Below are 26,908 nucleotides of genomic sequence, written 5' to 3'. Positions count from 1 at the left end.
GAGACGACTGACGTTCTCAAGGATTTCATTTTACTTGGATCCACAATCAACGCCCATGGAAAGAGAGTCAAGAAATTAAATGATGTTATTACATTGGGCAAATCTGCTGCAAAAGACCTCTTTAAAGTGTTGAAAAGCAAAGATGTCAGTTTGAGGACTAAGGTGTGCCTGACCCAAGCCAAGGTATTATCAGTCACCTCATATGCATGTGAGAGCTGGACCATGAATAAAGACCGAAGAATTGATGCCTTTGAATTACGGTGTTGGCAAAGAATACTGAATATACCTGGACTGCCAGAAAAATGAACAAGTCTTGGAAGACGTACAGCCAGAATGCTCTTAAGAAGCAAGGATGGCAAGACTCATGTGCTCTGGACATGTTGTCAGGAGGGGTCAGTCCCTGGAGAAGGACATCATGCTCAGTCAAGTAGAGGGTCAGCAAAAAAGAGGAAGACCTTCAATGAGATGGGCTGACACAGTGGCTGAAACGATGGGCTCAAACAGAGCAACGACTGGGAGGATGGTGCAGGACCAGGCAGTACTCCGTTCTGTTGTACACAGGGTGGCTGTGAGTCAGAATTGACTTGACGGCATCTAACAACAACATGCCTAAAATCAAAACTAGGCGGGTCTCCCTACAAATCGGTTAGCTATGAATGCTTCCATCTGTAGTAGCAGCTCATGGTGACAGTGATTTTCAGTACAGAAGTCTCCCCAGGAGCTTCTTAAAACTGTATGTTACCGCCTTATGCCAAGATCTGATATGTCCTCTGCCATATCAGGTGTACAGGGGTGTGTGTGTCAGGTTGAGGAACACTGATCTAAATGATTTACTCCGAAGAATCTATCTAAAACCCCAGCCATGCTTTAGCAAATTAAAACTATTAAAAGAACATGGTACATACAAATGGTAGTATACATGTTTACTTAAACATGTTAGTAGCAATTTGATTTTAATCTTAAAAAAAAAAATACCCCTTACAAATTAGCATGCCTTTCTATATGTATTTACACACAGACATCCTTTCATCCTTCATTCACCCATCTTCAGTCCAGTCTTTTCTAGGAGTAGGTGTCTGGGGCTCCAAGATGACTCCTTCTGTCAGAGTGGGCATCTCCAGCAGCCTTTCAGTCTTGGTATCAGGACTGCTGGGCTCGGCTGTGCTCCACAACTGCAGGGTCCATTCTGCAGCGCCGGTGTCCTGAAAAAGTTCCACAGGCAACAAGCAGCTTCGGCCCTTTTCCATCTGGATAATGCAGATGCCATTTCTGTTGCAGCCCAAGGTCACATATCGAGGTGCTTGTAGAGTCTACGACTTTTCTCTTTTTTATTTCTGTTGCCATGTTTTTTCCAGGGCTTTCCAGCTGCAATCTCGGAGCTCAGAGTAGCTGCAGTCACCAGGCCACTCCCAGGCTTGTAGCCCGTCATAGCCTGGATGCCTTTGGTCAAAGCTCTCACATTCTCCTAGGAAAGAAAGCATTATGTGAGATGCCAGGCGGCTGTTTCCTTCAGGAAATACGCACAGTACTGTTCATGGACAACTCCAAGATAAAAAGAAGTGAATCACTCAGATTTACAAAAGCGGATTTCCAGCCCTTTTGCTGCTCTTCTTGTTCTCCTGATCCTTTAAATGAGATTTCTCAGCATTCTGTCCTCAGTTCATTCTCTTCACCTGCCTCACATGTTCCCTCCTCAACTTTCTTCAGTCCCATAGCTTCAAATGCCATCTCTAACCATTGATACCTAGACTCCTAATTCCAGCTGTCTTCTGGAAATGTCTACCTTGATATCCAAACTCAACCTACCTGAAACCAAGTTTGTCTCCCTCAGAAAGTAGCTCTGCCCAGGAGCGTACGCTCTTCCAGAGTTAACTAGTCCTGTGTCTCTTGCAAATCTCTGATGGCTCCCCACAGCCTGGAGAATCAAGTTCGCACTCCCCAGTATGGCGCCCAAGGCCACCTCCAAACATGGGTTCTTTATTGATGAAACCCACATTTGGTCCCGTATGCCTTTGTTGATGCTACTTCTTCCACTTGGAATTCTGGCCCTCACCACTCTCCTTCCAACTGGCATATTTTTATTCACGCTTCAAGTCCAGCTTAAATATCACTTCCTCTCTGCAGCTTTCAATTGTCCACTCTGCCCCCAGTCCCAAGATTAACTGTTCCCTTATCTGGGTTCACAAATGACTCAAGTTACACCTCTGTCCCAGGCTTACCTGTCATGCTATTTATTTGTTAACCTGGCTCCCCTGTGCTAAAATGTGAACCCCTTGAAAGCAAAAACGGTACCTTATTCATTTTTCTATCCCAGGTCCTACAATAGCTGGCACGTAGGAAGTGCTCAGAAAAGTTTTTGTAAACTTGAGATTTATTTAAAGTAAAACAAAATGAAAAACAAAGCAAGTTTTAAGTTTACTTAGTAAAAGAACTTTAATCCAACATGATTTTCAAGTGTAAAGCAGTATTTTATGATCTTTTTATACTAGTTAAACAGTATTCTACCGGCTAAAGTTCAGACACATGAATTATTATAATTAACTGTTAAGTTTTCAGCTTCCTTGTACATGGTCTTTCAGAAACTGTAAACATTTAAAATTTCAATGTAAATGTCCTGTATGACAGTTTAGACCCAAGAAAGAATTTATAATCTTTCTGATATTGATGGTAAGTTTTCTTCTAAGTATTGGCACAGACTTGGAAATAAACTAGGAGCCACAAACATCTAAGTTCTATCCTAGCTTTGCCACTTAGCCTCCTTAAGCTTCGAGGTCCTCAGTATCTGCTTGGCCTGCCTCATAGGCTTGTTGTGTGGAGCACCCAGATCAAGAATCATTCTCTAGGTACAGCTGACTTTTTTGTTATAAAAGTAAAGCATATACCATGTACAAACTGTATGATGTAGCTGTGACATAAATAACCAAAGTTATATTTTGAAGTGCAGAGAATATTTATAAACTCTTACAATTCAACAATAGATATTTCTCCAGAGAAGATATACATGTGCCAATAAAACAAGCACATGAAAAGGCTCTCAACATCATTAGTCACTAGGGAAATACCAATCAAACCCACAATGATATATTTCACATCCACTAGAATGGTTATAATAAAAAAGACAGACAATAATAAGTGTTGACAAGGATGTGGAGAAATTGGAACCTTCAGGCACTGCAGGTGGGAATGTAAAATGGTGCAGCCACTTTGAAAAACAGAATGGCAAGTCCTCAAAAGGTAAAAGAGAGTTAGCATGTGACTCAGCAATTCCACTCCTAGGTCTATACCCAAAAGAAAGCATCAGTTCACACAAAAATCTGTACGTGAATCTTCAGAGTGGCACTACTCATAACAGCCAAAAAGCAGAAACGACCCAAATGTCCATCAATGGATAAACACAATGTGGTATACCCACATAAAAATAACCAAAACCAAGCCCATTGCTATCGAGTTTTGACTCATAGCGACCCCCTAAGGGACAGAGTAGAACTGCCCCATAGGGTTTCCAAGGAGCAGCTGGTGGATTTGAATGGCCAACTTTTTGGTTAGCAGCAGTAACTCTTAACCACTGGGGCTCCACACCCATATAACAGAATACTATTCTGCCCCCTAAAGGAATGCAGCAGTAAAACATGGCATGACATACATTAACCTCAAAAACACTGTGTTTAGGGAAAGAAGTCAGTCGCAGAAGACTGCATATCCTCTGATTCCATATACATGACCAGAATAGGCAAATCTAGAGAGACAGAAAGTGGGTAAGTGGTGGCCTGACCCTGGGCGGAAGGGAGTGACTACTGATGGGTATGGGGTTTCTTTTAGGGGGAGATGAAAATGGTCTGAAGTTCGAGAATGAGGATGGGTGCACAACTCAGTGAGTTATCTAAAAACCACTGAATTTCTACTTTAGAAGGGTAAACTGCATGGTATGTGAATCTTAATAGAACTGATATAAGAAAAAATGTGTTGGATCAGAAGTTAAAGACAAACTTTAAAACTTACTTGATGAAAAAAAGTTTTGTCAACTATGTTTTCAATCTGCTTTGCCTTTTGATTTCTGCCTGGCAGCATTCTCACTTCATAGCTACTCGTTTTGTCCTCTAAGAGCCGCCGGTGTTGATGCTGAAAGAGCACAGGATCGGTTCCAGGGGGAGGATGACAGTACAGCAGCTTACCCTACAGAGACAAGAGTGACAACAGTGGATCAGGAGCCCTGTCTCTACTCCCCCAGGGGAGATGTCTCCAACCCCGCACACTGTGGTGCAGCTTCCTTAAAAAAGGCCGTCTTAGCCTCCGTGACTGAAATGTTCCCTCATGTGCTGAGCCTCCAGAGCAGGTCCAGGCCTGTCCCTCGTGCTGCTCTGCTAGCTCTTACCCCTGCTCACTGGGCAGATGCACGTGGAACAGAAGCTTCACCTTCAGCTCATTACAACGGTGGTTTCTTTTCCACTTGTTCGGCACTAGCATCTGCACAGGAGGCCTGGTTAAGTGCTCGGCTACTACCTGAAAGGTCAGCGGTTCGAAGCCACCAGCTGCTATGTGGGAAGCAGATGTAGCAGTCTGCTGCTTCCGTAAAGATTACAGCCTGGGAACGATTTGACAGCAGCGGGTACAATGGCTAGCATCTGTAGAAAAGACAGCTATAGATTTTTCAACTTCACAGCATAAACATACTTTTAAAATTTATCTCCAATTAATAAGGCCAAAGAACTGTTATCCTGGTGCTTTATGCATCAGAGGATACATAGTGGTGGCGTAGTGGTTAAGTGCTATGGCTGCTAACCAAAAGGTCGGCAGTTCGAATCCACCAGGTACTCCTTGGAAACTCTATGGGGCAGCTCTACTCTGTACTATAGGGTCACTATCAGTCAGAATCAACTTGATGGCAACGGGTTTGGGTTTTGGTTTATGTATCAGATACAAACGAGGAAATTATATTTTGCCACAAAGTCCCATTCACTCAGAATATAAATGAAAATTCTAAGCATTTGAACAGTTCTATAGACTGATCACTGGAACTGACAGCTGCATCAGGCACCCAGGGAAATGCGCACCCAGTAACTCTCTCTCAGAACTGCCCTGCTTGCCACAGCTGTTTGGTCCGGGGTGGGCACCGTGAGTCCCCTAGCCCCACCCCCACCAAAAATAATAACTACTGCTGATGAGTTTGATTACAACTCATAGCTATCCTATAGGACAGAACAGAACTGCCCCATAGAGTTTCTAAGGCTGTAATCTTCGTAGAGGGTCAGAGAAAAAGAGGAAGACCCTCGATGAGATGGACTGACACAGTGGCTGCAACAATGGGCTCAACCATAGCAAGGACTGTGAGGACGGCACTGGATCGGGCAGTGTTTTGTTCTGTCATACGTAGGGTCACTATGAGTTGGAACCAACTCGGCCGCACCTAACAACAACTAATACACAATCCTTAAATTATTTCCTGAATTGTCAAAGATTATCACATTTTATTATTATTTTATACATTTATTTTATGGCATTTTACTTTCTACAAAATTGGCAGCCCATATAACCGATGATATTCTATTCTCACTAGCACATTCTGGTCCTCAACAACATAACCAGCAGCCTCCAAAATTAAACCATATTTATAAATCAGCGCCTCTCCCTTGTCACCTGTCTAGGCAGAACTACCTTCCCAAAGAACACTGCCTTGCCCAGAGCTCTCCAATCAGTTCTTGACACCTTCAGAAAAGGGAGTCCAACTTCACTGGCAAACCTTTCTTTTGATCCTGGACCCTGCCCACACTTAACACCCTGTGGCTGTGGCTGGCACTTCTGCAGCTCTTGCCTTTGTTTACATTGTTCCTTCCAGCTAAAAACGGTGTCCCCGCCACTCCCTGCCCGTCCCACATTTCTCCTGTCTAAAGCCAACCCATTTCCAAAAAAAAAAAAAAAAGGCCTAGTTCAAATGCCATTTCCACCACAAAACCTTCCATAGCCTTCCAGGCCAGAGTGGATCTCTCTCTTCTTTGTGCTCCCTTTAACTCTGTTTGCCTTTCATAGTTTTTAGTGTACCACATGATTATAATGATGGTATTCTGTGAATCAAAAATCACAACACAACCTGACAGTTAACGAATGCCCTACCGGGGATGTCGGGCAGGGACACAGAAATCAGCATCATTCCTGGGTCCCTGCAAGGCAGGGTTGCAGCTGTTCACTGGGCGCAAGTCTGCTTCCTCCTCTCCACCATAAAGGCTCTAAAAGCTGTAACTGGTTTTAACTCATCTCTGCACGGTTCAGTATCTTCAGTGGTAAAAGAAGAAGTAATTTTTCCATACAAATAGCCCATCAACTACTTTCTTCCTGATTTGAAGATAAGAGAATAAATACGGCTGCCCACTTTTATTTCTATCCTCCAAGAACACCACTGCCACGGTCTTGAAGAGGGAATAAGGCCAAAACCTCACAACTAGATATTAATAGGGCCCTGTAATGCTTGTTTATGGAAAGATTAAGCTCACTGTTAACAGCTAACAATTACTGGGGGCGTATTATAAGCCAGGCACTGAGCTTAGTGCTTTATACATATGCACCCTTCTTATTTATTCCCCATAATAATCCCATGAGGTAGATACTGTTATTATTCTCATTTTACTGATGAGAAAAACCCGAAACGATATTCTTTTTTGTAAAACAGGACTAATAACCTCACAGACTTGTTACATGTTTTCAGTGACAATACGTATAAGACACTTAGATCTATTCCTAGCAGAGTAAGGTTTTGATGTTAGCTAATATTCCTCCCATTACTACCTAAGTGTAGGGAGCTAGGCATGTAAACAGCTATAGTACGAGAAGACTGTGACAATCGTCTATTAACAGATGACAGGAACAAGCAAAGGGCTATAGGAGATAGCCCTCGTGATATGTTGTATGTCAGTTTCATAATTTATGTGATTCTACCTCCCTTGGATCAAGAGTACAACCTCAGTTATAACACAATCTCGATAAGGAAATATCTCCTTTATAACCTACAAGTTGCCAATATCTTAAAAGCACAATATGAAGACAAAAAGAGACCTGATTATTCAGGAGCAATAAGGAGGAGGGCTCACTTACGTTGACATAATCTTTCAGGATATACCGTGCAGATCGCGGTTGGTCTGGCTGCCCGTGAGCTGTCATGAATCCTCGCATATCTGGGAGGAAAGATGAATTTTGCAAAAGCTAAGTGCAAAGACAGACTATCACAACAAAGACAAGAGATGGAAATCGGGTCCTTTCTGTTCCACTATGCGTCCTTACTCTCTATCTTTTGAAAAAGTACTTATTGTTGAAAATACTTTGATTAGCACTAAAAACACTGGCTAATCCAAGAGAACCACCACCCAGGACCACTGGCTGTGATAGACACATTCGATTTCTCTTTACTTCAGTCACTTCTTCTGCCCCTTGACTGTAAAATTTACTCACGGAATCCAGTGGTAGAAGACTGCTACGTCATCAACATTACTAAAAAACCCAAAGTATTAGAGCAAGTTTCCTTACTTAATGATATACCTAATTTGTATATATCGACTATAAGACAAAGACTCTTTTAAAACGAACTCAATTAGAAGAAAACAGCAGGGTATAGTGGTTAAGACCCTGGGCTTGGGCAAACAGCCTGGGTTCAAAACGCAGCTCTCTCACGTACTAGCTGTGTGTGCACAAAATAAATTTAGACATTAAAAACTGAAAAGGTTAAAAAAAAACAATTACAGGAAAATTGTTTTATCCTTTTAAGATAGGGATGCCCTTTCCAAGTAAAACACCGAACCCAGACAAACCAAAAAGAAAAAAACCAGTCTACGTACTAGAATTGTCCACTTCTGTAGGAATAAAGAAGCCCTGAATGAACACAAATAGGAAAACTTTTGCAGCACATATAACAAAGGACTTTTACACAAATCATTAAACAGAGAGACAAACCATTCATCAAAACACGTGATGCCTAGAAGAAATATAAACGGCCAACAAACATATGTAAAGATGCTCAACTTCCCTGCAATTAAAAAACCAAAAAGCGGCTGGCCTCGAGTCAACTCGGACTCATGGCAACCCCATATATGGCAGAGTGGGACTGTGCTCCACAGGGTTTTCGACGGCTGACTTTTGGAAGTGCACCGCCAGGTCTTTCCAGTGAGTAATCAAAGAAATGCAAATTAAAATGAGTAATTTGGCCATGTCTTTTGCTATTAAAATACATTCAACCTACAGTACAGTAAACCTATCTCAAAGGGTCTATTCTACAAAATTTCTCTTGAACTTAATTGTCAGAGACTTTATTCTGCATGGTGATCTTAGACACTGTGTTTCACCCTTTTCCTTCCTCTGATTTTATCCGATTGCATTAGGTGAAAATATTAGTTTTATCTGTAATTCCAATCAAATTAAAAGTTTTATTTAAAAAGAAGGAATAGAAAGAAAAGCCAGTGTGGAAGCCCACTTTTCCCGGTCTTTTTGGCTACCATACCATAAGAAGCGTGGACCAGGAAATACAGATTCTTATCCAGGCTCTGCCACTGGCCAGCTACATCACCTTGGGCAAGTTACTTCATGCTCTGATTTCAGATTACTTGTCTTACAAAGGAGGGATGGACAGTGGGGTGAGTGATCTTTAAGAGGCCTTCCAGTTCTGATTCTGTGATTACACCAGTCATACCACAAATGTCTACCCAGGCAAAAGAACTCCCATGAGAAACTAGGGTAAAACCTGGAGATGGGACAGCTATGGCCTCATTTTAATGTCAAACAAGGTTTACAAGGCACAGATGGCAGGGGGGAAAGGGGATGCTTTATGTCCTTAACATAACCAAGCTCCACTCTGTCCCAATTTCTGAGGGCTTACCATCTAATGTTCCCTTACCCTCCTCTGATAAATCTATTCGTTTTCTTTCCAATGTCCCTTTTCTTCTCTATCTGGAAGAAGAGCCCAGAAAAAGCCAACAGTAGCCTCAGATCAGAACCCCTGTGCCTGCACTTGTGTACCCTCAGAAGGGCGAATGTCCTAAAGGCTTTTTCTTTAGAAGCTTGTGGCAGCTGCCCTGAGCCCTGAGCTCCCCCATCTAGGCCTCCTACAGGGAAAGACACATGGCTCCTCAGGATCTGATGTCTACTGTGAAGGTTAGGAAAGAACAGATCTGGGGAAGAGGCAAGGGATACAGACAGAGCTAAAAAGCACTTAACACACTGAAGTAAAACACCACTCAGACAGCAGTCAGTTCTCCACCATTAATGCTGAATCCTAAAACCATCACCAAGTTAGCTACTTGGTGACCACTCTGTAAGCAAGGTCAGCAGAAAGCAACAAAAACATCAACCCTGTAAGATGACATGAGAAATGCTAGAGAAAAATTCTGAATTTGTGTCTTTGCAGTGGTATTCATGTTGATCACGTTTTAAAATAAATCGTAACTCACATCCATAAGCCGTCAACAGCTCTTCTGAGGTTGGAGGTCGATGAGGGTCTTCATCCTCTCTGGGCTTTATGATAGTAATTCCATAGGTAGCTTCTAAAACATGTCTTGGAATATTCTGGCAAACATAAGCTCGTCAAGGAATCCATCCATTCCTTTGAATTGACTACCTCCTCCCCATGGTATCTGAGACACACGTCTCAGAACATAGTTTGTCTATTATGCACACTCTTCCTCCTCCCTAAAGGAAGAGTGATTATTAAGTTAAAAAGCGTTTCGTTTTCATTTAAACCAAGGTCTTATGAACAAATAATCACTTCCAAATAAATCCTTGTAAAATAGTAATCAAAATAACCTCTGAAATAGAGCTCGAAGATAATTTACCTTGGAAAGTAAGATTCTAAGTCAGCTCTAAATTCTTACATGACCCTAATTCAGAGACAGTCTTTATTTCTAATCCCTACAACTACCCAAGGAGAGATTATCTTTTCCTTTCTTGTCTCATCAGCATCTCTCCGTACTTTTTCTTAAGCCACTTAGAGCATTCTACCTTGTATCACGGTTACCTATGTACATGCCGCATGTTGCCCAAAGAACGACGCTCCTTAGGGGCAGGATCTGTGGCTGACTGGTGCCTGCATCCCCCACAGTACTTAACCCAGCACGTGGTGTGCACCAAGTGCTCAATACATTTTTGCTTATTAATTTACAAAGAAACTTAAACATACAAAAAAGCACAAAATACTTAACACCTGTGCTTCCAAAGAAGCCCTAGTAGCCACATAACAACCAGATTCTTTTTGAAGCAGAAAGGATATTAGTGATATGGGTGGGATGTGATCTCTCATCTGGTCTATGGGGAGGATTCCACTGCAAGTCATCTCCGCCTTGGTGGAGACAAAGGATGGCATCACCAGGCCTGGGCAGTCACACAGGCAGAGGCCAGGTTCCACATACAGAGTCTGAAAGACAAGGAAGACATCTGTGTGCACATACAGCAGATGCAGGGGAAAAAAGGGCAGCATACGACCGACGGGGAACTGCAGAAAATACCCAGAAGTAATTAGCTGAGAGGGAAATACAGAGGCTAAGGCTGCAAAAATACCTGAAAATGCTTGGTGTGACCAGGTGTGGCAGACACAGACACTTTCTTGTTGCCCATAACGGTGTTGATTGTTGAACTCTTACCAACGTTTGGGTACCCCACCTAGAAGAGACTCAGAAGTTAACAGTCAAACAGCGTATCTACCAAAGATCCAAAGATATTAAGTAAATGGCAGCAACACTGGCCTAAACATTTGATCACTTCAGAAGCAGATGCTCTGTTTGTAGACACATTCTAATAATCATAACATACAACTGGTTTTAATTTTTAGTAACTTATTAGCAAGTTTCTGTCTTGCTGGCTAAATATTAATATGGCACAATGACTTCATAAGCTACTAAGCTCTTTAGTTATTCTTGGTTTCAGGATAAGACAATACCCATCCTTCCCTCTTCCTGCCACCTCTTCTCCCAATGTTCCCAATAAATGCGAAACACTTTGAAGATTCCTGGGGCTTTGTTTAAATGGCTGCATTTTGTTTATCTGGAATGCCCTTGCTTCCTATCACGTGTCCAAATCTCACACTATACTTCAAGGCACAGCCTCCTCCAGAGAGATTTCAGGCAACTGACAACTGTCAACTAACTGGAATGTTCTTACGGTGTTTCGTGTTGATATCTTGAATACACGATATGTTGTCATTATTTGTGGGCATGTCTCATGCCCTTTAAGTATTCCCCTTTAACTAAGGGATCGTGATTTATTTCTGTATCCTCTTTACAGTGGATTGGAGCCCTGCTGGCGCCGTGGTTTTAGAGTTTGGCTGCTAACCAAAAGGCAGACAGTTCAAAGCTACTAGCCGCTCCCTTGGAAACCATGTGGGGCAGTTCTACTCTATCCTAAGGGGTTGGTATGAGTTGGAACCCACTCGACAGCAAGGGGTTTGTTTGCTTGTTTGGTTTTAAACGTTGTTTCTTTTGTGGGGGGAAGCTTTGCTGCCACTCTCCCGACTCCCACCTGAATCAGGTTACCACATCATACATTCCTGTAAGGTGTTCAACTTCCCCCTCTTTACACTCATCACGTTTGGAATTACTTGTTCGATGTCTGCCTCCCTGCAGGCTGCAAGCTCTGTATCTGTCTTGCCTACTGATATTCTGCTAGGGCCCTGCAGAATGTCTGCCATATGGCGGGTGCTCAATAAATGTTTGTACAATGAGCAAATTAACCTATTCTTAGGATTTCTAGAGTAAGAAATTCAGAAAGTGAGGGACGCTGCTTACTTAGCATGTCCAAAAATGTGAGAAAGAAATGAATTAACGTGTAGGATAGCTGGGTTTTCCGAGGCATGTTGAAAACGAATTTTTAGCAAAAATATTTACCAAATTAAGCCTTGAAATTCAGAGAAGCACAGTAATTTCCCCTAGGCTGGTGCAAGTGAGTGAGTTTCATTGCGGACTGGGAATTACATGTACGTCTGTCTGACTCCAGAGTCTTCTCTTTTAACTCGTACACTAAGTCCATCAACCACAGTCATTTTGAGAAGGCTTTTTTGGGGAAGTGGGGAGGAGCTTAAAAAGAATTGGAATTAGCTCTCCTTGGCATGTAACTTAAGAGCTGGAAGACTTTAAACCTGCCAGGATCTCCATTCCTTCACCGTGTCTTGTTCTCTTAGACAGAAGATCTTTACAATAAACACCTTCTCCAACATCTTACACTCCTTTAGCTAGGGATGAAGCCATCTGGAGTCACGCTGTATGCCCTCGGAGTTTAGGGCACTTTGATAGCCACCTGTACAATTAGGGTCTCTGGGGCTAGGGATGGGACTACCCTCCCCCTACTCGCTGCTTAGTGTTTATGCAATTAAAGTATCTGCATGTTTTGCCTGGGACCAAGATGCTGGGATGCACCCATACGCGGATTTAGATAATAAGCTGGCAGGTACACAGGGTCACAGGATACCAAAAGCCTACAGAAGAAAACAATGGGCCAGGATGTAAAGTGTGGCTAGACTATAGTTGATGGTGAGATGACACAGGACAGAGGAGGGGACCCCTACAAAAGAAGGTAAGACCAATGGGCTGGAAGTCTGAAGATGACATTAAAAGCTCCCTCGTTCTAGTCTCTCATGATAACGTGCAGGATGGGAACGCAGAACTAAAGAAGACTAGCGAAAATACTTAATGTGAACAGCAGTGTAACCAATATAACCCTTTAGAAAGTTCATCTTTTGATTGGGTTCTGATGTCACACCGCCTACTCCCAAGATGCCATTGGGCAACAAGAGAACAATAATGTTCCCTATGATGCCAGAAACCCAAGTGGTCTCTGGGGTGACAGTGTAGCTGCCAAAGAATGGGGAATGAGGATCATCACAGTGGCCAGCATTTTATGACATATTTTGTCTTACCAGTCCAACAGTAAGTTGTCCATCTTTCACCGTCTTCCCAGTGTGTAGCTGCTTAAAGATCTCCAGTAATTCCTGTTTCGACACCAGATGGCTAAAATTGTGTGTTTGCCTCTTCTGTGGGGCTCTCCTGTCCTGAGCGCTCTTCTTCCCGTCCTGGCCACAGGACTCTTCTTCAAGGTTGCTGTCTTCTTCCGAACATGTCTGCCAATCTTCTTCCTCCTCTTCCTGACAGTCCTCATACTCGCTGTCATCTTCATCACGGGAGGCACCTTCACTAAGTGAGGGAGAATCCCTGCCTGGGAGATGTTCAGTCTCACTGTTTGGAATTTCAGCCTCTTCGAAATCAGAGCTTTCAGACTCAGCTGTGTTGGTTTCTCCAGCAGCTCTATTTACTTGTTCCTAACGAGATAAGAGAAATCACAGAAGTTCAGATGTGTATAACAACTATACTGGCCACTCCAGTGAAAATTCTCAGTGAGTTGATTATTTAGGATGAACAGAGGACCCAAAAAGTTATGAGGAAAAGTGGAAAAGGTGAATACAGGGAGGAGACGCTGTGAAGCCTTTTGGTGCAAGGATACACAACCAACTATCCAACAGCTGCGCCCTCTGGGGAAGGGATGAGGGGTGGACCTACACTCTTTATACATTTCTCTATTATTTGAATATCATATTGCTTTTTTAAATTTAAAATAAATCTTTCAAGAAAACAAGGGGAAAAGTCCAGGTGCAGCTGAATTCTTTGGCAGTCCATTACTTTAGGATGAGGTGTAGAACAAAACAAAGCATTTCTCATCAACATAAACCACTTAACATTCTCCTCTCTGCACACAGCAGGAAGGGCATGCTTGTCATTTGAGCTTGAATTTACATTTGCATTTTGCAAGTTTAAAGGAAATGGCTAATCTTTGGTAATTGCCTTTAGTAAATGAAGCATTGCTGAACATGGCTTCCTGTGTGAAATGCAAGAACAACAAAACTCAAGTCCCCGCCGTGAGGAAAGAGAAAAGTTATAGCCATTCGCTATTCATGTACGTGCTAATTCTTCTCGATCTCTACCAACAGCAAAGTGAATTGGCTGGGATTTGGAAATGATACACACTGCCTTATTTCCAAACACTTCAGGGTTAGAATGAGTAATAGGAGAACACGATGAACTCGGTCAAACATGTATCCTAAATTTTAGGGGAGTAAAGGTAAAACGAAATGTCACGATGAATCAGTATGGTTTCATGACGATGCCTGGCAACTCCATGAAGACACATGGCTTATGACAGAACCTCAGAGTGGGAAACAAATTTTATGATGACCAAAGAATGTAAAGAAATCAGTGTTCCCTAAGAGCTCGGCTGGATCAGATTTTAAAATACAAAAGAAGCATAAAAACAAGAATGTGAACTGAACATGGGTACGTTTTAGAAAAATGAAGGCTTAGAGGCAGGCTCAGGAATAAGGCTAAAGTCACCAAAAGGACTGCAGTAGTCACGCTAAAAATAAAAAGGGCAAGGTCTCAATTCTTTGAGGAACAGGATGCAATTTAATAGAATGGCCAGTAGAAAGCAGAGGCACTCAACTAAAAAAAAAAAGTTACATTTTTTAAAATAAGAAGGGGTTGAACAACTGTAGAGGAAAAATTAAATGCTAAGGTAAGAAAACAAAGAAGTATTAAAATATTTTAAAGGAAGTTCAAATTTGATACCCAAATTATAGATGGGATTACAGATATGATGTCACGACCTCAGCTGGTGTTTTTTCTGAGACATCATGGAGAAAAGCAGAGACTTCAGAAGACCTGAGATGCCAAAAGACTTGAGAGGAGCAAATGGTGGCTAACTTTTCAAAAGGAAGAAAGAATAGCTTCCATAAACCACAATGTTGACCCAGAGACTGATCTATGACGAACATGAGAGCAGAGAAGGGATAGTCTGCAGAAGGGAGAGCTAAGGGGACATGGGCAGAGTTCCTCAATGTTAAATGGCTGTTTATCTACAAGGGCAACGACTCATTCATTACCGCCTCACAGAGCAGAACTTAGACGCTGAATGGAAGAACCTCCTAAATTTAGAGATAAAAAGAACGAGTTCGCTTGGTTGTCAGAGCCCTGTCATGAAGAGTAGTCACAGAGCGACGAGATGACCGTTGGCCAGTGAGGCGGGGGAAGGAATCCTTCACAGAGGCAGAGGTTGGAGCTCATTGAACTGTGCAGGGGTGGCGGTTACACAGCACCCAGCTCAGTGCACAGCACCCCGACAGCAGATGTTTAACAAATGGAGATAAAAGGAGAGGAAGAGGACGGGAAAACAGATATTGCTTCTGAGGTCTCTTCCAGCTCGAAGAGTCTGTCCCTAATTTCTGTTCATAGTTATCATTTTTTAAAATTAGAAAATAAAAATAAACTCCCCAACGGTTTTTGTAAAGTTTCGTTTAAAATACAGAAAATCACTTGGTATATCTTAATTTAGAGTTACTTCTTTTTCTTTCTTTTCAAAATAAAGCCAAAAGTGATTCTGACCAAATCCTGACAAACTGTACCCTTTTGTTCTGACTTCTCTTAAATGCAATTACAAGGTCATTATGAAATTTCCTATACCGCTTCCTGTCTCAGATAAAATAAAAAATATAGCCAACATCAGTGTCTGGCACCACACTGGGGATGTCAGATTAACAACCACAGAGAAGGTAACTTTATGACTCACTTCTCTGTAGGTCGCCCTATTACGACACTTAGGAAAAAAAAAAAGCTAACCCCAGTAAGTCTCCAATAAGAAAAAAAACACAAAGCACACCAATCAGAAACCGAATTCTCCTCCCTGAAATCCAGGAAGTCCCCAGGTTACCTTCGGGGTGCCATTCAGCTGAACCGCTTCAGCCAAAGCTGACCAGAAAATAACCTTCACGTCTTCTTTTTCGAAGTAGGAGGCCCAGGCACTCCGCTGCTCTGCAGTCAACAAATCTGCCTTATTTATTAAAATAACATTCTCCTTATTGGCATCCAGTTCTTTCACGTAACATTCCTAGGCAAGACAGAGAGATTTAGAAAGATCTCTTCAAACAATTAAAAATTAGGTTACTTTATTGAAGATCTCCAGCTATGACTAAAAGTTTTTACTGCTCCCAGCTTTAATCATTTCCTAATTTCAAAGGCTTGTAATCACGGTACACTCTATTAGTCCTTTCATTAAGCTTTGAAACAGAGTCATGTCACAAATAGATACTCTCAACATAAGAAACTGAAAAGTGTAAAAAGAAATGTTTTCCTGCCCTGCTGAAGTTTAACAGCTCCATTTTTCTTTAAACAGTGTACTCTCTTTACAGCAAGTTAAAGAACTGCATAACCTGGAGACCTGACAGGCAGCAGGGACTGTTTTTCGGTCAAGTGAGGACAGCCAATAATAATCTCATCTTGAAAGGCTGAAAGCATTTCTGAAGCATAAAAGGAACGCAAGACTCAGAAATTGAAATTAATTTCCAATTACAGCTCTTCGTTAAAAAGCAGGGGTGTAAAAGCTGACTTCATCAGTTTCACCATTAAAATTTTAGTGATTCACCAGTGGATTTAAAAATAATCTGTATTTCTCAAGCAGAAATTTCACGTGATCCTCACACCTTGGTTATTGCTCCCTGTGGTGTTCTACAAACTTAGCTGGCTTGTAAGACACTACAAGGTGTAACTAAGGTAACTAAGGTGTGAAAAGAGAACTTACTGGGGTGGATAAAAAGTGGACTAGGGATATGCTACAACAAGCACAATGCTATTTTGATTGTTGTCTCTTGAAAAACGGGAAACATTGGCAGATGTCTATTAGCAAACTAAACTTCTAAACTAAAAGTCAGAAAATTCATGTGTTTGAGCCTTCCTGCAGGTGGGAACAATTGTCTGAGGAGAGCAAACACCTGTCTGAACGGTGGTGTCACGCAAGCTCCCGACTGAGGTGGGGGTGGGGGCCTGATAGAACAAGCTAGAGGACAGGGCAGACTGCTGCCTAGAGTTACTTCTGTGAGTGATGTCCTCTCACTTCTGCTCAAAGGACTTAAGTGTGGATCTTGTCAAACTTTACTTACCAAATCCTCACATCTAAACAGCAGTGGGTTTCGAGCATCTACTATCTGGACCACAATATCACTGAAAAACAAATGTGAGATAGTAGAAGAAAGCTCAGGACCAATCACTGGATTTTCTGTACTCAAAGTGAAAGGGGCTGACCATATAACGATAGTAATAGTGACAAACACTCCATATACTGCGTACTTTCCATATGTTTGCTTTTTTAGGTAGAATTATCCCTGGTTTACATGAGGAAACCGAGACTTAGGACAGCTAAGTAACTGGCCCACTAGCTACTTAGTGACAGATCTAGAAGTGAGTCTAGGCAGCGTGGACCAGAGGCCATGGCCTAGAAGGGCTCAGATGATGTTTCATTGCTGGAACTTCTATACAATCCTCCTGGTGAGACAAAAGGATTCCAAACGCAGCAACCCAAGGGGAGGTCAACTGAACACTCAGTCTCTCATCTATACGCTCGTTAAGGTCTCAAAAGAAAACAACTGCTTGCTGACAGCTGCCGCTACGGAAGCCAGTATCTTACTTAAACCCAGGGCTGACAAAGGAGAAAGCACGTACCTGGCAAACCATCATCCATGGTTTCAATAATGTGTTTAAATGGCAAAAAAATACAAAACAGCAAAATACCAACTTAAGCTGAAGGAGGAATGACGAGTGCAGCTTCTTCCATCCCATCTAAGATGTGGCAACAAAACCTCCTGCAGCTGATGGCAAGCTCCTGAATCCCCCACAAATGTAGTGGGGACACAGCAGCAGCCCAGCATGGCATGGAGAGTAAGGCTTTCACTTCCCTTCCTTCAGCGTCTGGGAAGGCTAGGGAGGATGTCAGGAGGGCCCATGGGACTGACACCGGAAGGAAAAAAGATGCAGACGTACGATCGCCTAACAGCAGAGTCTTCCAAAAACCCACATGTGGTTAACCAGCTTTTTCTGGGGTACCTCTGCGACTATGCTGAACATCAAGGAAATGATTAAATCAAAGCTACCGCTTAGGGCAGGGCTTTTGACAAAGTATATTTTCTTTTCAGAATAGTTAAATTTTCAGCATCATCTCGTCATTCAAATGAACTCACGGACTTGCTAGTTTTTTTTAAGTCCTCTAATTAAGTGGGCCCCAATATTTCCTTCTTTAAGGTGGTATCTGCCACTTTCAACCTGTGAAGATTCAAGAGTAAATGTAGAGAAAGCCTAATAATAATCAACCAAAGCCACAAGGTCCCGACATTACATCTGCGTAGCAAACATGCAGAAAGAATTAACTTAGAAACACCCGTAAGAAAAGACATTTCAAAACAGCTTGCTTTATGTGCTGAATTGGGATGCAGCGCCAGGTGCCAACTGTGTACCAGGAAGGCTTTGTGCAATACAATGGAAGTGCCTTTTCTTCCTGGAATACAGTGTAATGCCCTCAGTGCCTTGGCAGTTTCCTGCATTTCAATGACATACTGCACACGAAATCTTCTCTGAGAACTCCTACTGAAATTAAAGAGGCAGATGGTTTAGTTAGCCTGTTACCGAGCAGCAGACATCTGCCCTACAGAAGACACCGATACATATTTCTGGTGCAAGCCGTGGCAGCAGTCACCTGATTAATAACATTTCTGTGTACTCAGATTCACTTCTGTGCGATATGAACAATATTCTTTGAGTAAGAAACATATTCAGTCAGAAAAGAGGGAAATATCACGTAACACAAATAACAGAGCGAGCAAATACTACAACAGGAGCTGGAACTTTCAACAAGTACACGCTCGTTCTGATGAAACCGACGCCTACACAGGAGCATAAAAAACGTGCAAGGGGCTTTCCTGTTTTACATGGAAGACTGAACACAGGTTATCTCTGCTCCTCCTCAAAACCTGCTAAATGAAAGTAAGGGCTGAAACCCATCAGGACAAAGAGAAAGGGAGAATAGCGAATAAAAAACGTGAACCCACTTTTGAAAGATGGAAACCAGATGGAAGACTCAGCAGAACCAAGAAAGCTGAATACCAAGTATGTGCAGACGGGGATACCAAGAGAAGCAAGCCCGTTTATGCCCCCAAATGAGCCAGAAGACTCAGGATTAGAAGCATCAGATAGCTCTGAAGGTAAGGGTGAGGCATAGGACTGAAGTCAGGGATATTTGGGGGAAAGTCTCAGTAGGCATTAGTCCCCTCCCCAGTTCCATGCAGCCAGGCAACTATACCCCACAGCCTTCCTCCCCCACCCTAACAGCAGAAGGCTAAGGTCTATTTTGGAGAGTTGGACACATGAAGCACGGAAGAAGGTATAAAAGAGGTGCCATATTGACAAAAGGAGGATTAAAGGTAAGGCCACACACTGAGCAAGAGAACACCTAGCCCCGTGGCATTGTACCACCTCCTTCAGCCCTACTCCTGGCAGATTCTTCTTCTTAAGGGACTGACTGGCTCTAGGAAAGACTTATAAATACTACTATCTCAGGGTTTCCCAATAAAACTGATCCCCGCCAGTCCCCCTACAGTGAAGCCTACCAGTCGGCAAGCCCCACCTAACCATGCAGACCTGCCAATCAGCTCTGTAACGCATCATTCTTAAATATGAACAGACAACAAATCACACCAGACGTCTGAAAGACCTCTTACATAAAAGTCAGAAACCAAAATAGCAAAGAAAACGGACACAGAGCAAAGAGAAAGGAGTAGGAAGTAGAAGGAAATCTAAAACCCAAACAAAAATGAGAATTAGGCCTGTAAATGGGGACGTTCCCTCAAGGCTGAGAAGCAGTATTTCGGAGCTTGTTACCCATGTCTTTGGAGAGAAGAAAACAGGCTTTCTCGGCTGAACACACCCTCAACTGCTGAAGGGAGTTCTGCTCTGCTCCACAGACATTCCACAGGAGTACCATACCAGCTCCTCCCAAGCCCCATGCAGGAGTGACTGAGAATAAAAGGGGTGGACACAGAGGCTGGTAATCGGCTGCAAGCTTCTCACCCTCTTAGGCTTAGAAATTTGCCTTGCTCTTCTGGCCTCTCCACGTCCCAGCCCAATAGCCTTTTCTCTGTCCCTGAGGAAGCAGGTTTGGGGGGTAGGGAGATCATGTAAGTGACTTTCTAAAAAATTGCGACAGAATTCACATACCATAAAATCTACCCTTCTGAAGTGTACAACTCAGTGGTTTTTAGTATATTCACAAAGTAGTGCAACCATCACAACTCTAATTCCAGAACATTTTCCTTATCCTAAAAAGGAACATAAGTGACTTTTACAAGGGTAATCCAAGTCTGGCTTTCTCAGTAACAATGCCAAGTAGAGTAATATTCTTTCTGTGAATCCCAATTAAAGCATCCTGCTTGTAATGTCCTTATTGGGTACATATTACGGATTTCAGAACAACACTGACTGAAGGTTCCCTCTTAAAAAACATTTCAACTATAAGGTTCATTTATGGTGTTCCTGAAAACAATTCAGAAAATCTTTGAAGAAAGGGGGTGAGATTAAAGAGAAAGTTGATTCAACGATAACACTCTTCTAACAATCTGAAATTCTCATTAGTGTTACGTACAGGAAACAGACGAGTCTCCCATCCTCAATTGTCCACATCATTCTCTTCCTCTCAAAGCCCAGTTAAAAAGGAAAAAAAAAAACAACCTCCCCTTGGTTCTCGCCAAGCCTTATCACACTGCTCCTTCCTCTGCTCTGACAGGGCATGCTGCCTTTCTATTCCCGACACAGCAGGAATCACACTGTGCTCTGTATCTCACCAGACATCCAGCTCTCTGAGTGCGAGGGCTGCGTCTCACTCACTGTGGGCCTCTGGTGCCCAGGCTATGCTTGGCACTTAGCTGAAGTCCATAAAGGTCTGCTGAACTGAACACCTGTAACTTACGTGCTCTTTGCAGGTAGGAACCACCCTTTTTCATTCTCATATTTCCCCTATTACTAGTAGGAACTCGATACGCATTCGATGAAGTATATGTGCTTCAGAACTCATTTTACAGAAAACATTCACCATTCTCACACACTCATCAATGACTTTGTCTAATAACAACAACAAAAAAAACCTACATTTAAAAAAGCAATTGTTGTTGTGTGCTGTCGAGTTGATTCTGATAGCAGCCCTGAGGACATAGGAAAACTGCCCCATAGGGTTTCCTAGACTGTCATCTTTACAAGAGCAGATGGCCAGGTCTTTTCTCCTGCAGAGCCACTGGTGGGTTTGAACTGCTGACCTTTTGGTTAGCTGCTAAGCACTTAACGACTGTGACACCAGGGCTCTTAAAAACAGAAACATAACATTATATTTGGTTTTATAATTTTCAATGGCCTATTGCACAGCTCAATTTTTCCCCCAAAATGTGGGCCTATAAGCATACGTTAACATCCAAATCAAATATAACATAACTATGTTGTTCTCATTACACAAAAAGAAAATGGTAACATACCTTCTCTCAATGACCCTCCAGAGCTGGCGCCAAAAGTCCAAATTTCTCTCAAACGGAGTCAATATCAGCTTCTGTTCCTCTTCCAGCCTGGCTTTAGAATGGAAAGTTTGTACCTTTACCAGATTATAATAGAAGGTTCCAGCAGGACAAATGCTCAAATTCATTGCATTAAAAAAAAAGTACACAAATATTAACTGTCAAGTTATTTTTATATACCATCTGTTAAGTCAACATGAAAATACAATTTATTTCACACCATAATACACCAAATTCAAATTGTCTCCTGAGCTATTTAAGCCCTGAGTTTATCTACCACACCAACTCCCATTTCTCTCCCTAGAGGAATGCTCAGGAGAGCAGTGACAAACTCCAGGGTGCCCAGCAGCTGGAGAAAGGACTGAAAAGAGAAAAGGCCAGAAGTGAACACAGTAACCAGCTCACCACTTGTGGACAAGTATGCACATGGACCCACAATGCTATGTGTGCACACATACCACTCTGCACCAATAAGAAGCTACCATTTCCCTTTTAAAAGAATACAGATTTCAAAATGCAAACGGCAATGCCAACATACCAAAATGCCTGAATTCAGGATTTCAAGGTAAATCATCATATAGTCCAACACTCACCGGACAAGCTGACGTCTCCATTCTAGAAAGTTATCTTTCTCTGCCTGTTTGAGTTCTTCAGGACTAGTTTGTTTGTCCCACTTTGGTCTGAAATGATTGTAGAGGGGAAAAAAATTCCACATATGGGTCACCAAAATAAAATAGAGGATTCATATATAATAACGGCAGCTGAGAAGATGAAGCAGGAAAAAAGGAAACACCAACTTAAGAAGTTTATACTCAGCAGCCTTGTTATGTCTTGTAATATTCTAAACTGTCATTCAGCTCACCTCCTTGGTATACTCAAGAACTGTTTGTTTTCTTCATGGAGTTTCTTAATTCTTTGGCTCTCCTCAAAAGATAGCAGTCCAGTCCTAGCCTCACGAGGCACAAACGTAATATTAAGCTTTTCTGTTTGTAGGGGAAAAAAAAAAAAAAAAAAGCACAATTACTTCAGAGGCAAAACAGATACTAACTGCTAGTCATTTTGATAAACTTGAAAAACTAAGTATGAGAGCCTAAAATAGAATTTAAGCTTTCCTGATTTAGATTCCTCTTGCCCTGAATAAATTATAATTCCCAAATGAAGCTTTCCATCCCCTCATTCCCCTCACCATCCCTTCCTCCCCCAAAAAGAAAGAATTCTAGTTCCCTCCCTTGAGGTTATTTACTAAGTGGGCAGCCTCCCAGGTCTTTTTTCCAATAGTCACATACAGCGAAACCTGTGAGAGCTGGAGCTCGAGGGGACTGTCTTGTTTTTCTGGGTCTCACAAGTTTCCACCTTTGACAGGGTGCAGTCCTACCACTTTTCTATTGGCTGTTTTAGTGGAAAATATTTGCATTTTCTTTGACACATTTCTGCCTTACACAGGTTTTATGGCATATGGATCGGTCAGACTTTTTCTAATGCAAACGACACCATTCTAGATGCACCATTCGGCAACTTCGTCTCTTCATTTGGTAATAGGTCTTGGAGAGTCTTCATCTTAGTACACAGAGATTCACCTCATTCTTTTTAACTGTGGCATATCATCTCATCGGAAACCCTGGTGGCGTAGTGGTTAAGTGCTACAGCTGCTAACCAAAGGGTCAGCAACTCAAATCCCCCAGGTGCTCCTTAGAAACTCTATGGGGCAGTTCTACTCTGTCCTATAGGGTCGCTATGAGTCAGAATCGACTCGATGGCACCGGGTTTGGTTTTTGGTTTTTATCATCTCATTGTGTATCTATAATGCAGTTTATTTAGCCATTTTCCATCTTTAGAACATTTAGGTTCTTTCCAAGTTTTCCTTGTTAAAACTGTGCTGTATACATTATCAGGAGCCCTGGTGGCACAGTGGTTAAGAGCTGGGCTGCTAACCAAAAGGTTGGCAGTTCAAATCCACCAGGCGCTCCTTGGAGTCTCTATGGGGCAGTTCTACTCTATCCTATAGGGCTGCTATGAATTGGAATCAATTAGACAAAAATGGGTTTTGGTGTAAATTATTCTGGTATACCTTCCAATGTGCATACGTGTTCCTCGAGGGGAAGTGCAGTCCTTAAGCCAACAGCAGCAGCAGCAGCTGGGAACTTGTTAGAAATGCAAATTCCCAGGCTCCTTCCCAGAGTTACTGAATCAGAATCTCTAGAAGACGGATTCAGCAATCCACGTATTAACACATTCTCCAGGTAGTTCTCAAGCTCACTGAGGCCTGAGAACTGCTGCTCTGGGGTGGATACTGAGAAGTGGAAATGCTGGGTCACAGGATATGTGTTTTAAATTGTTAACAGCTACTGCCATGCTGTATTTTCAGCCTCTCCCTCTCTACTGGCTCTCACCCAAAACCTATGAACACGCTAATGTTAACCCGGATCCTTCTCCTGTGTACGTACACGCGTGCACGCACACACACAACCACACATACCCCTTCTCTCTCTTCCCCCGCTACAATCAAATGTCTCTAAAGATACAACATGCCCACTGACTCAATCTCCTCACCCCACCTCCCTATTTAACGTCCTACAACTGTGGCTCCACCCCCTACTAAAACTGTTTTGGCAAAGATTACTGATGTCATTTAAAAAGCTTTCTCGAGATATAAATCACATACCATATGATTCACCCAACTAAAGTGTACAATTCAATGGCTTTTAGTGTACTCGCAAAGTTGTGCAGCCATCACCATGAGCAATTTTAAAACATTACTCCAAAAAGAAACCTCGGACCCCTCAGCAGTCACTACCCACTCCTCTCCCCAGCCCTCATCCCTAGGCAACCACTACTGTCTCTTGAGCAGCCCATTCTTTAGATAGACATGAATGCTAACTCCATCTTTATGACCCCATCGTAGGCTACAGACTTCTTTCATAGCACCTGAAACCAAAAGTTATAGAAACTGTCTTATTCCTCACCATACTTTCAATGCTCAATACAACGTCCAAGAGTGGAGTCTTTCAGAGATGCAAACGGCTAAAGCATTCAGCTACTAACCAAAAGGTAGGAGATTCGAGTTCACCCAGAGGCATGTTGGAAGAAAGGCCTGGTGACCTACTTCTGAAAAATCAGCCAATGAAAACCCTATGGAGCACAGTTCTACTCTGACACACATGGGGTCACCATGAATCAGAATCAGCTTAACAGCAACTGGGTTTTTTGTTTTTTTTTTTTTTTTTCTTTTTGGCCTGAGATTAGTTGGTGTTCAATAAAAACATTTTGAACGAATAAATGAATGTTTTGCTAAAGAATGTAATAATGACGTTTATAAAAATGGTAAGAACAGTAGAATAGTAATAAGTCTACGATAGCAATACAGTCAGCAATGCTATCTCTGTGCCAGGTACTGTTTAAAGTGCTTAGAAGACAAATATAAAAAAAAACAGGGACACCAGTGATTAAAAAAAATCATATGCATGGAAAATTCCCCAAAATATGCTGATTAAAACCCACTGCCGTCAAGTCAATTTCAACTAATAGTGACCCTATAGGACAGAGTAGAACTGCCCCATTGGGTTTCCAAAGAGCGGCTGGTGGATTTGAATGGCCGACCTTTTGATTAGCTGCCGAGCTCTTAACCACTGTGCCACCAGGGCTCCGATATGTTGATTAGTGCTTCAAAATACAATTCCAGTTGCCTAAGAAACAGTAGGTAGCTCAAGAGTCTGTCTTTAACAATGGTTATCAGGAAATATTTTCTGGAAAACGCTGGTCATGTCCATCATAATGCTGACCAATCTTTTTTCTATGATAGAGTCAGTTTCTTGAACTTGATATGATGCAGTAATAATGTGAAGTGCTTCTGGGGCTGAATTTTAAAACTATGGTGCAACTGGACCTTTCTATACTGCTTTTAGGACATGTCTTTGTGTTAATGACAATCCATTGATGAGTTTAGTAGGGGCCTCAAAACACTTCCAAGCAGAGTTGTTTGTATCTAGTCAGCAAAGATGGCAATGTATATGCACTCAGTAGCAAACAACTTACCAGCCACAAACTCTGTTCCTGCAAGTTCTGCAACTGCAAGGAAGTCATCCAGGGAGCTTTGTTCAGTCACTGACTGAAGATTAAGACGACCCCAATCATAGCCATCATTGAGTTCAGTTGTGTGCAACTGTGAACAGAACACAGGTAATAAACACAGCTGCTCTCTTACACTCTTGACATCCAACAAGCTACAAAATTCCACATAACTATTAAATGATAAGGGTGATGATAGCCTTTTAGAGTCTATGCTAACATAGTTAACATTTAAACGAGCACCTGTTTACCTCATGTGAGGTAAGCAGGTTCATTACCTCATTAATTCATCATCTGATTGCACTTTCAAAATCTTTGGTTATTATATCTCTGTTTTTTATACTAACGAGGAAATTGAAGCTTAAATAGATAAAAAAAAAATAACTTGCCTATTGTCACAAAATAATAAGTGATAGAGGCAGAGGTAGAATTTGAATCCGGACTGCCTGACTCCCAAGAGCCAGCATTAGTTGCTTTTTTTTACTGTTTGTGTAAACAGTAAGCAATATGGTTTACACAGTGACCCAAGTGTGTGTGATACACGATATAAATGCTAGTGTACCAATTATATAGTTAAAAAAAAAAGGAATCCTGAAACAAAACTTAACTTATTCCATGTAATACAACTGCAAGTTCCGTATGGATCTGTATGGCAGAAACCCCTACTCATCTTCGATACCCAGCTTGGTATCACTTTCTTTGGAAAAGTTCCCAGTGACCTCTGATCCCAAACTTTGCAGCCCCGAGGCTCATAACTAGACCAAAAGGATGGATGAGAAACAAGACAGCGCCTGTCTTACCCAGGAGTCGGTGTGACGGTGGTTACGGCTCCGCTGAGCCTGATGGCGGATAATGGCCCGACCCAGAGACCCAGCGCCCGTCACCTTCCTCCGGCCCATAGCAACACAGCCGTCGCACAAGCCTTCGGGGACGAGCGCGTGCGCCTTCCGGTACCCGGCGCTCGGCTCCCGGAAGTGACGTAAACGAGCCTGAGTAGTGAAAGCCCGAAGTGGGGTCGGAAAAACGAAATAACTTGCTTCGAATTCCACTTTATGTATCTCAAGTTTTGCCAGTACTATATAGTATAAATATAAAAATGGTTCTGGGGGCTTAATTGACTATAAGTGTCCCTACGAATGTCTCAAATTTGGATAGTGTGAGCGAGTCAAAAGAATGGTACCGTCCAGATTTGTGCACTGATCTTCAGTTTCCGGCGAGGAACGGAGACACCTAGAATAAAATGGCCGCTCATTTTCATTGTACTAACCACTTTTAACCACGCCTCCCGGAGCTCTGGTGGCACAGTGGTTAAGAGCTGGGCTGCTAACCAGAAGGTCGGCAGTTTGAATCCACCAGCCGCTCTTTGGAAACGCTATGCGGCAGTTGTACTCTGTCTCGTAGGGTCGCTATGAGTCGGAATGGACTGGACAGTAATGGGTTTGTTTTTTTTGGTTTGAACCA

General features: G+C 42.3%; 1 protein-coding gene across 2 annotated transcripts; it reads right to left on the bottom strand.

Annotated features, from left to right (window-relative positions):
- Positions 1 to 908: 908 nt before the first annotated feature.
- Positions 909 to 26,395, bottom strand: LSG1 (large 60S subunit nuclear export GTPase 1). 2 transcript variants are annotated; one of them, XM_023551644.2, is made up of 14 exons: positions 26,248 to 26,394; positions 25,415 to 25,541; positions 22,245 to 22,365; positions 21,976 to 22,062; positions 21,347 to 21,433; positions 16,940 to 17,000; positions 15,715 to 15,891; positions 12,878 to 13,276; positions 10,528 to 10,629; positions 10,241 to 10,384; positions 9,426 to 9,549; positions 7,084 to 7,163; positions 4,000 to 4,173; positions 909 to 1,465 (listed from the first exon to the last, which is right to left on the bottom strand). In XM_023551644.2, the coding sequence occupies exons 1-14, from the start codon at positions 26,344 to 26,346 to the stop codon at positions 1,286 to 1,288; spliced, it is 1,962 nt and encodes a 653-aa protein (XP_023407412.1). In that variant the 5' UTR covers positions 26,347 to 26,394; the 3' UTR covers positions 909 to 1,285. The 2 variants fall into 2 exon arrangements, with proteins under 2 accessions (XP_023407412.1, XP_064126321.1); XM_064270251.1 differs by lacking the exon at positions 4,000 to 4,173 and having other exon boundaries at positions 26,248 to 26,395.
- Positions 26,396 to 26,908: the final 513 nt, after the last annotated feature.

The sequence above is a fragment of the Loxodonta africana genome, chromosome 1 (genome assembly GCF_030014295.1).
Source record: "Loxodonta africana isolate mLoxAfr1 chromosome 1, mLoxAfr1.hap2, whole genome shotgun sequence".
Taxonomy (NCBI): domain Eukaryota; kingdom Metazoa; phylum Chordata; class Mammalia; order Proboscidea; family Elephantidae; genus Loxodonta; species Loxodonta africana.
This window is presented reverse-complemented; position numbering and strand designations above follow the sequence as displayed.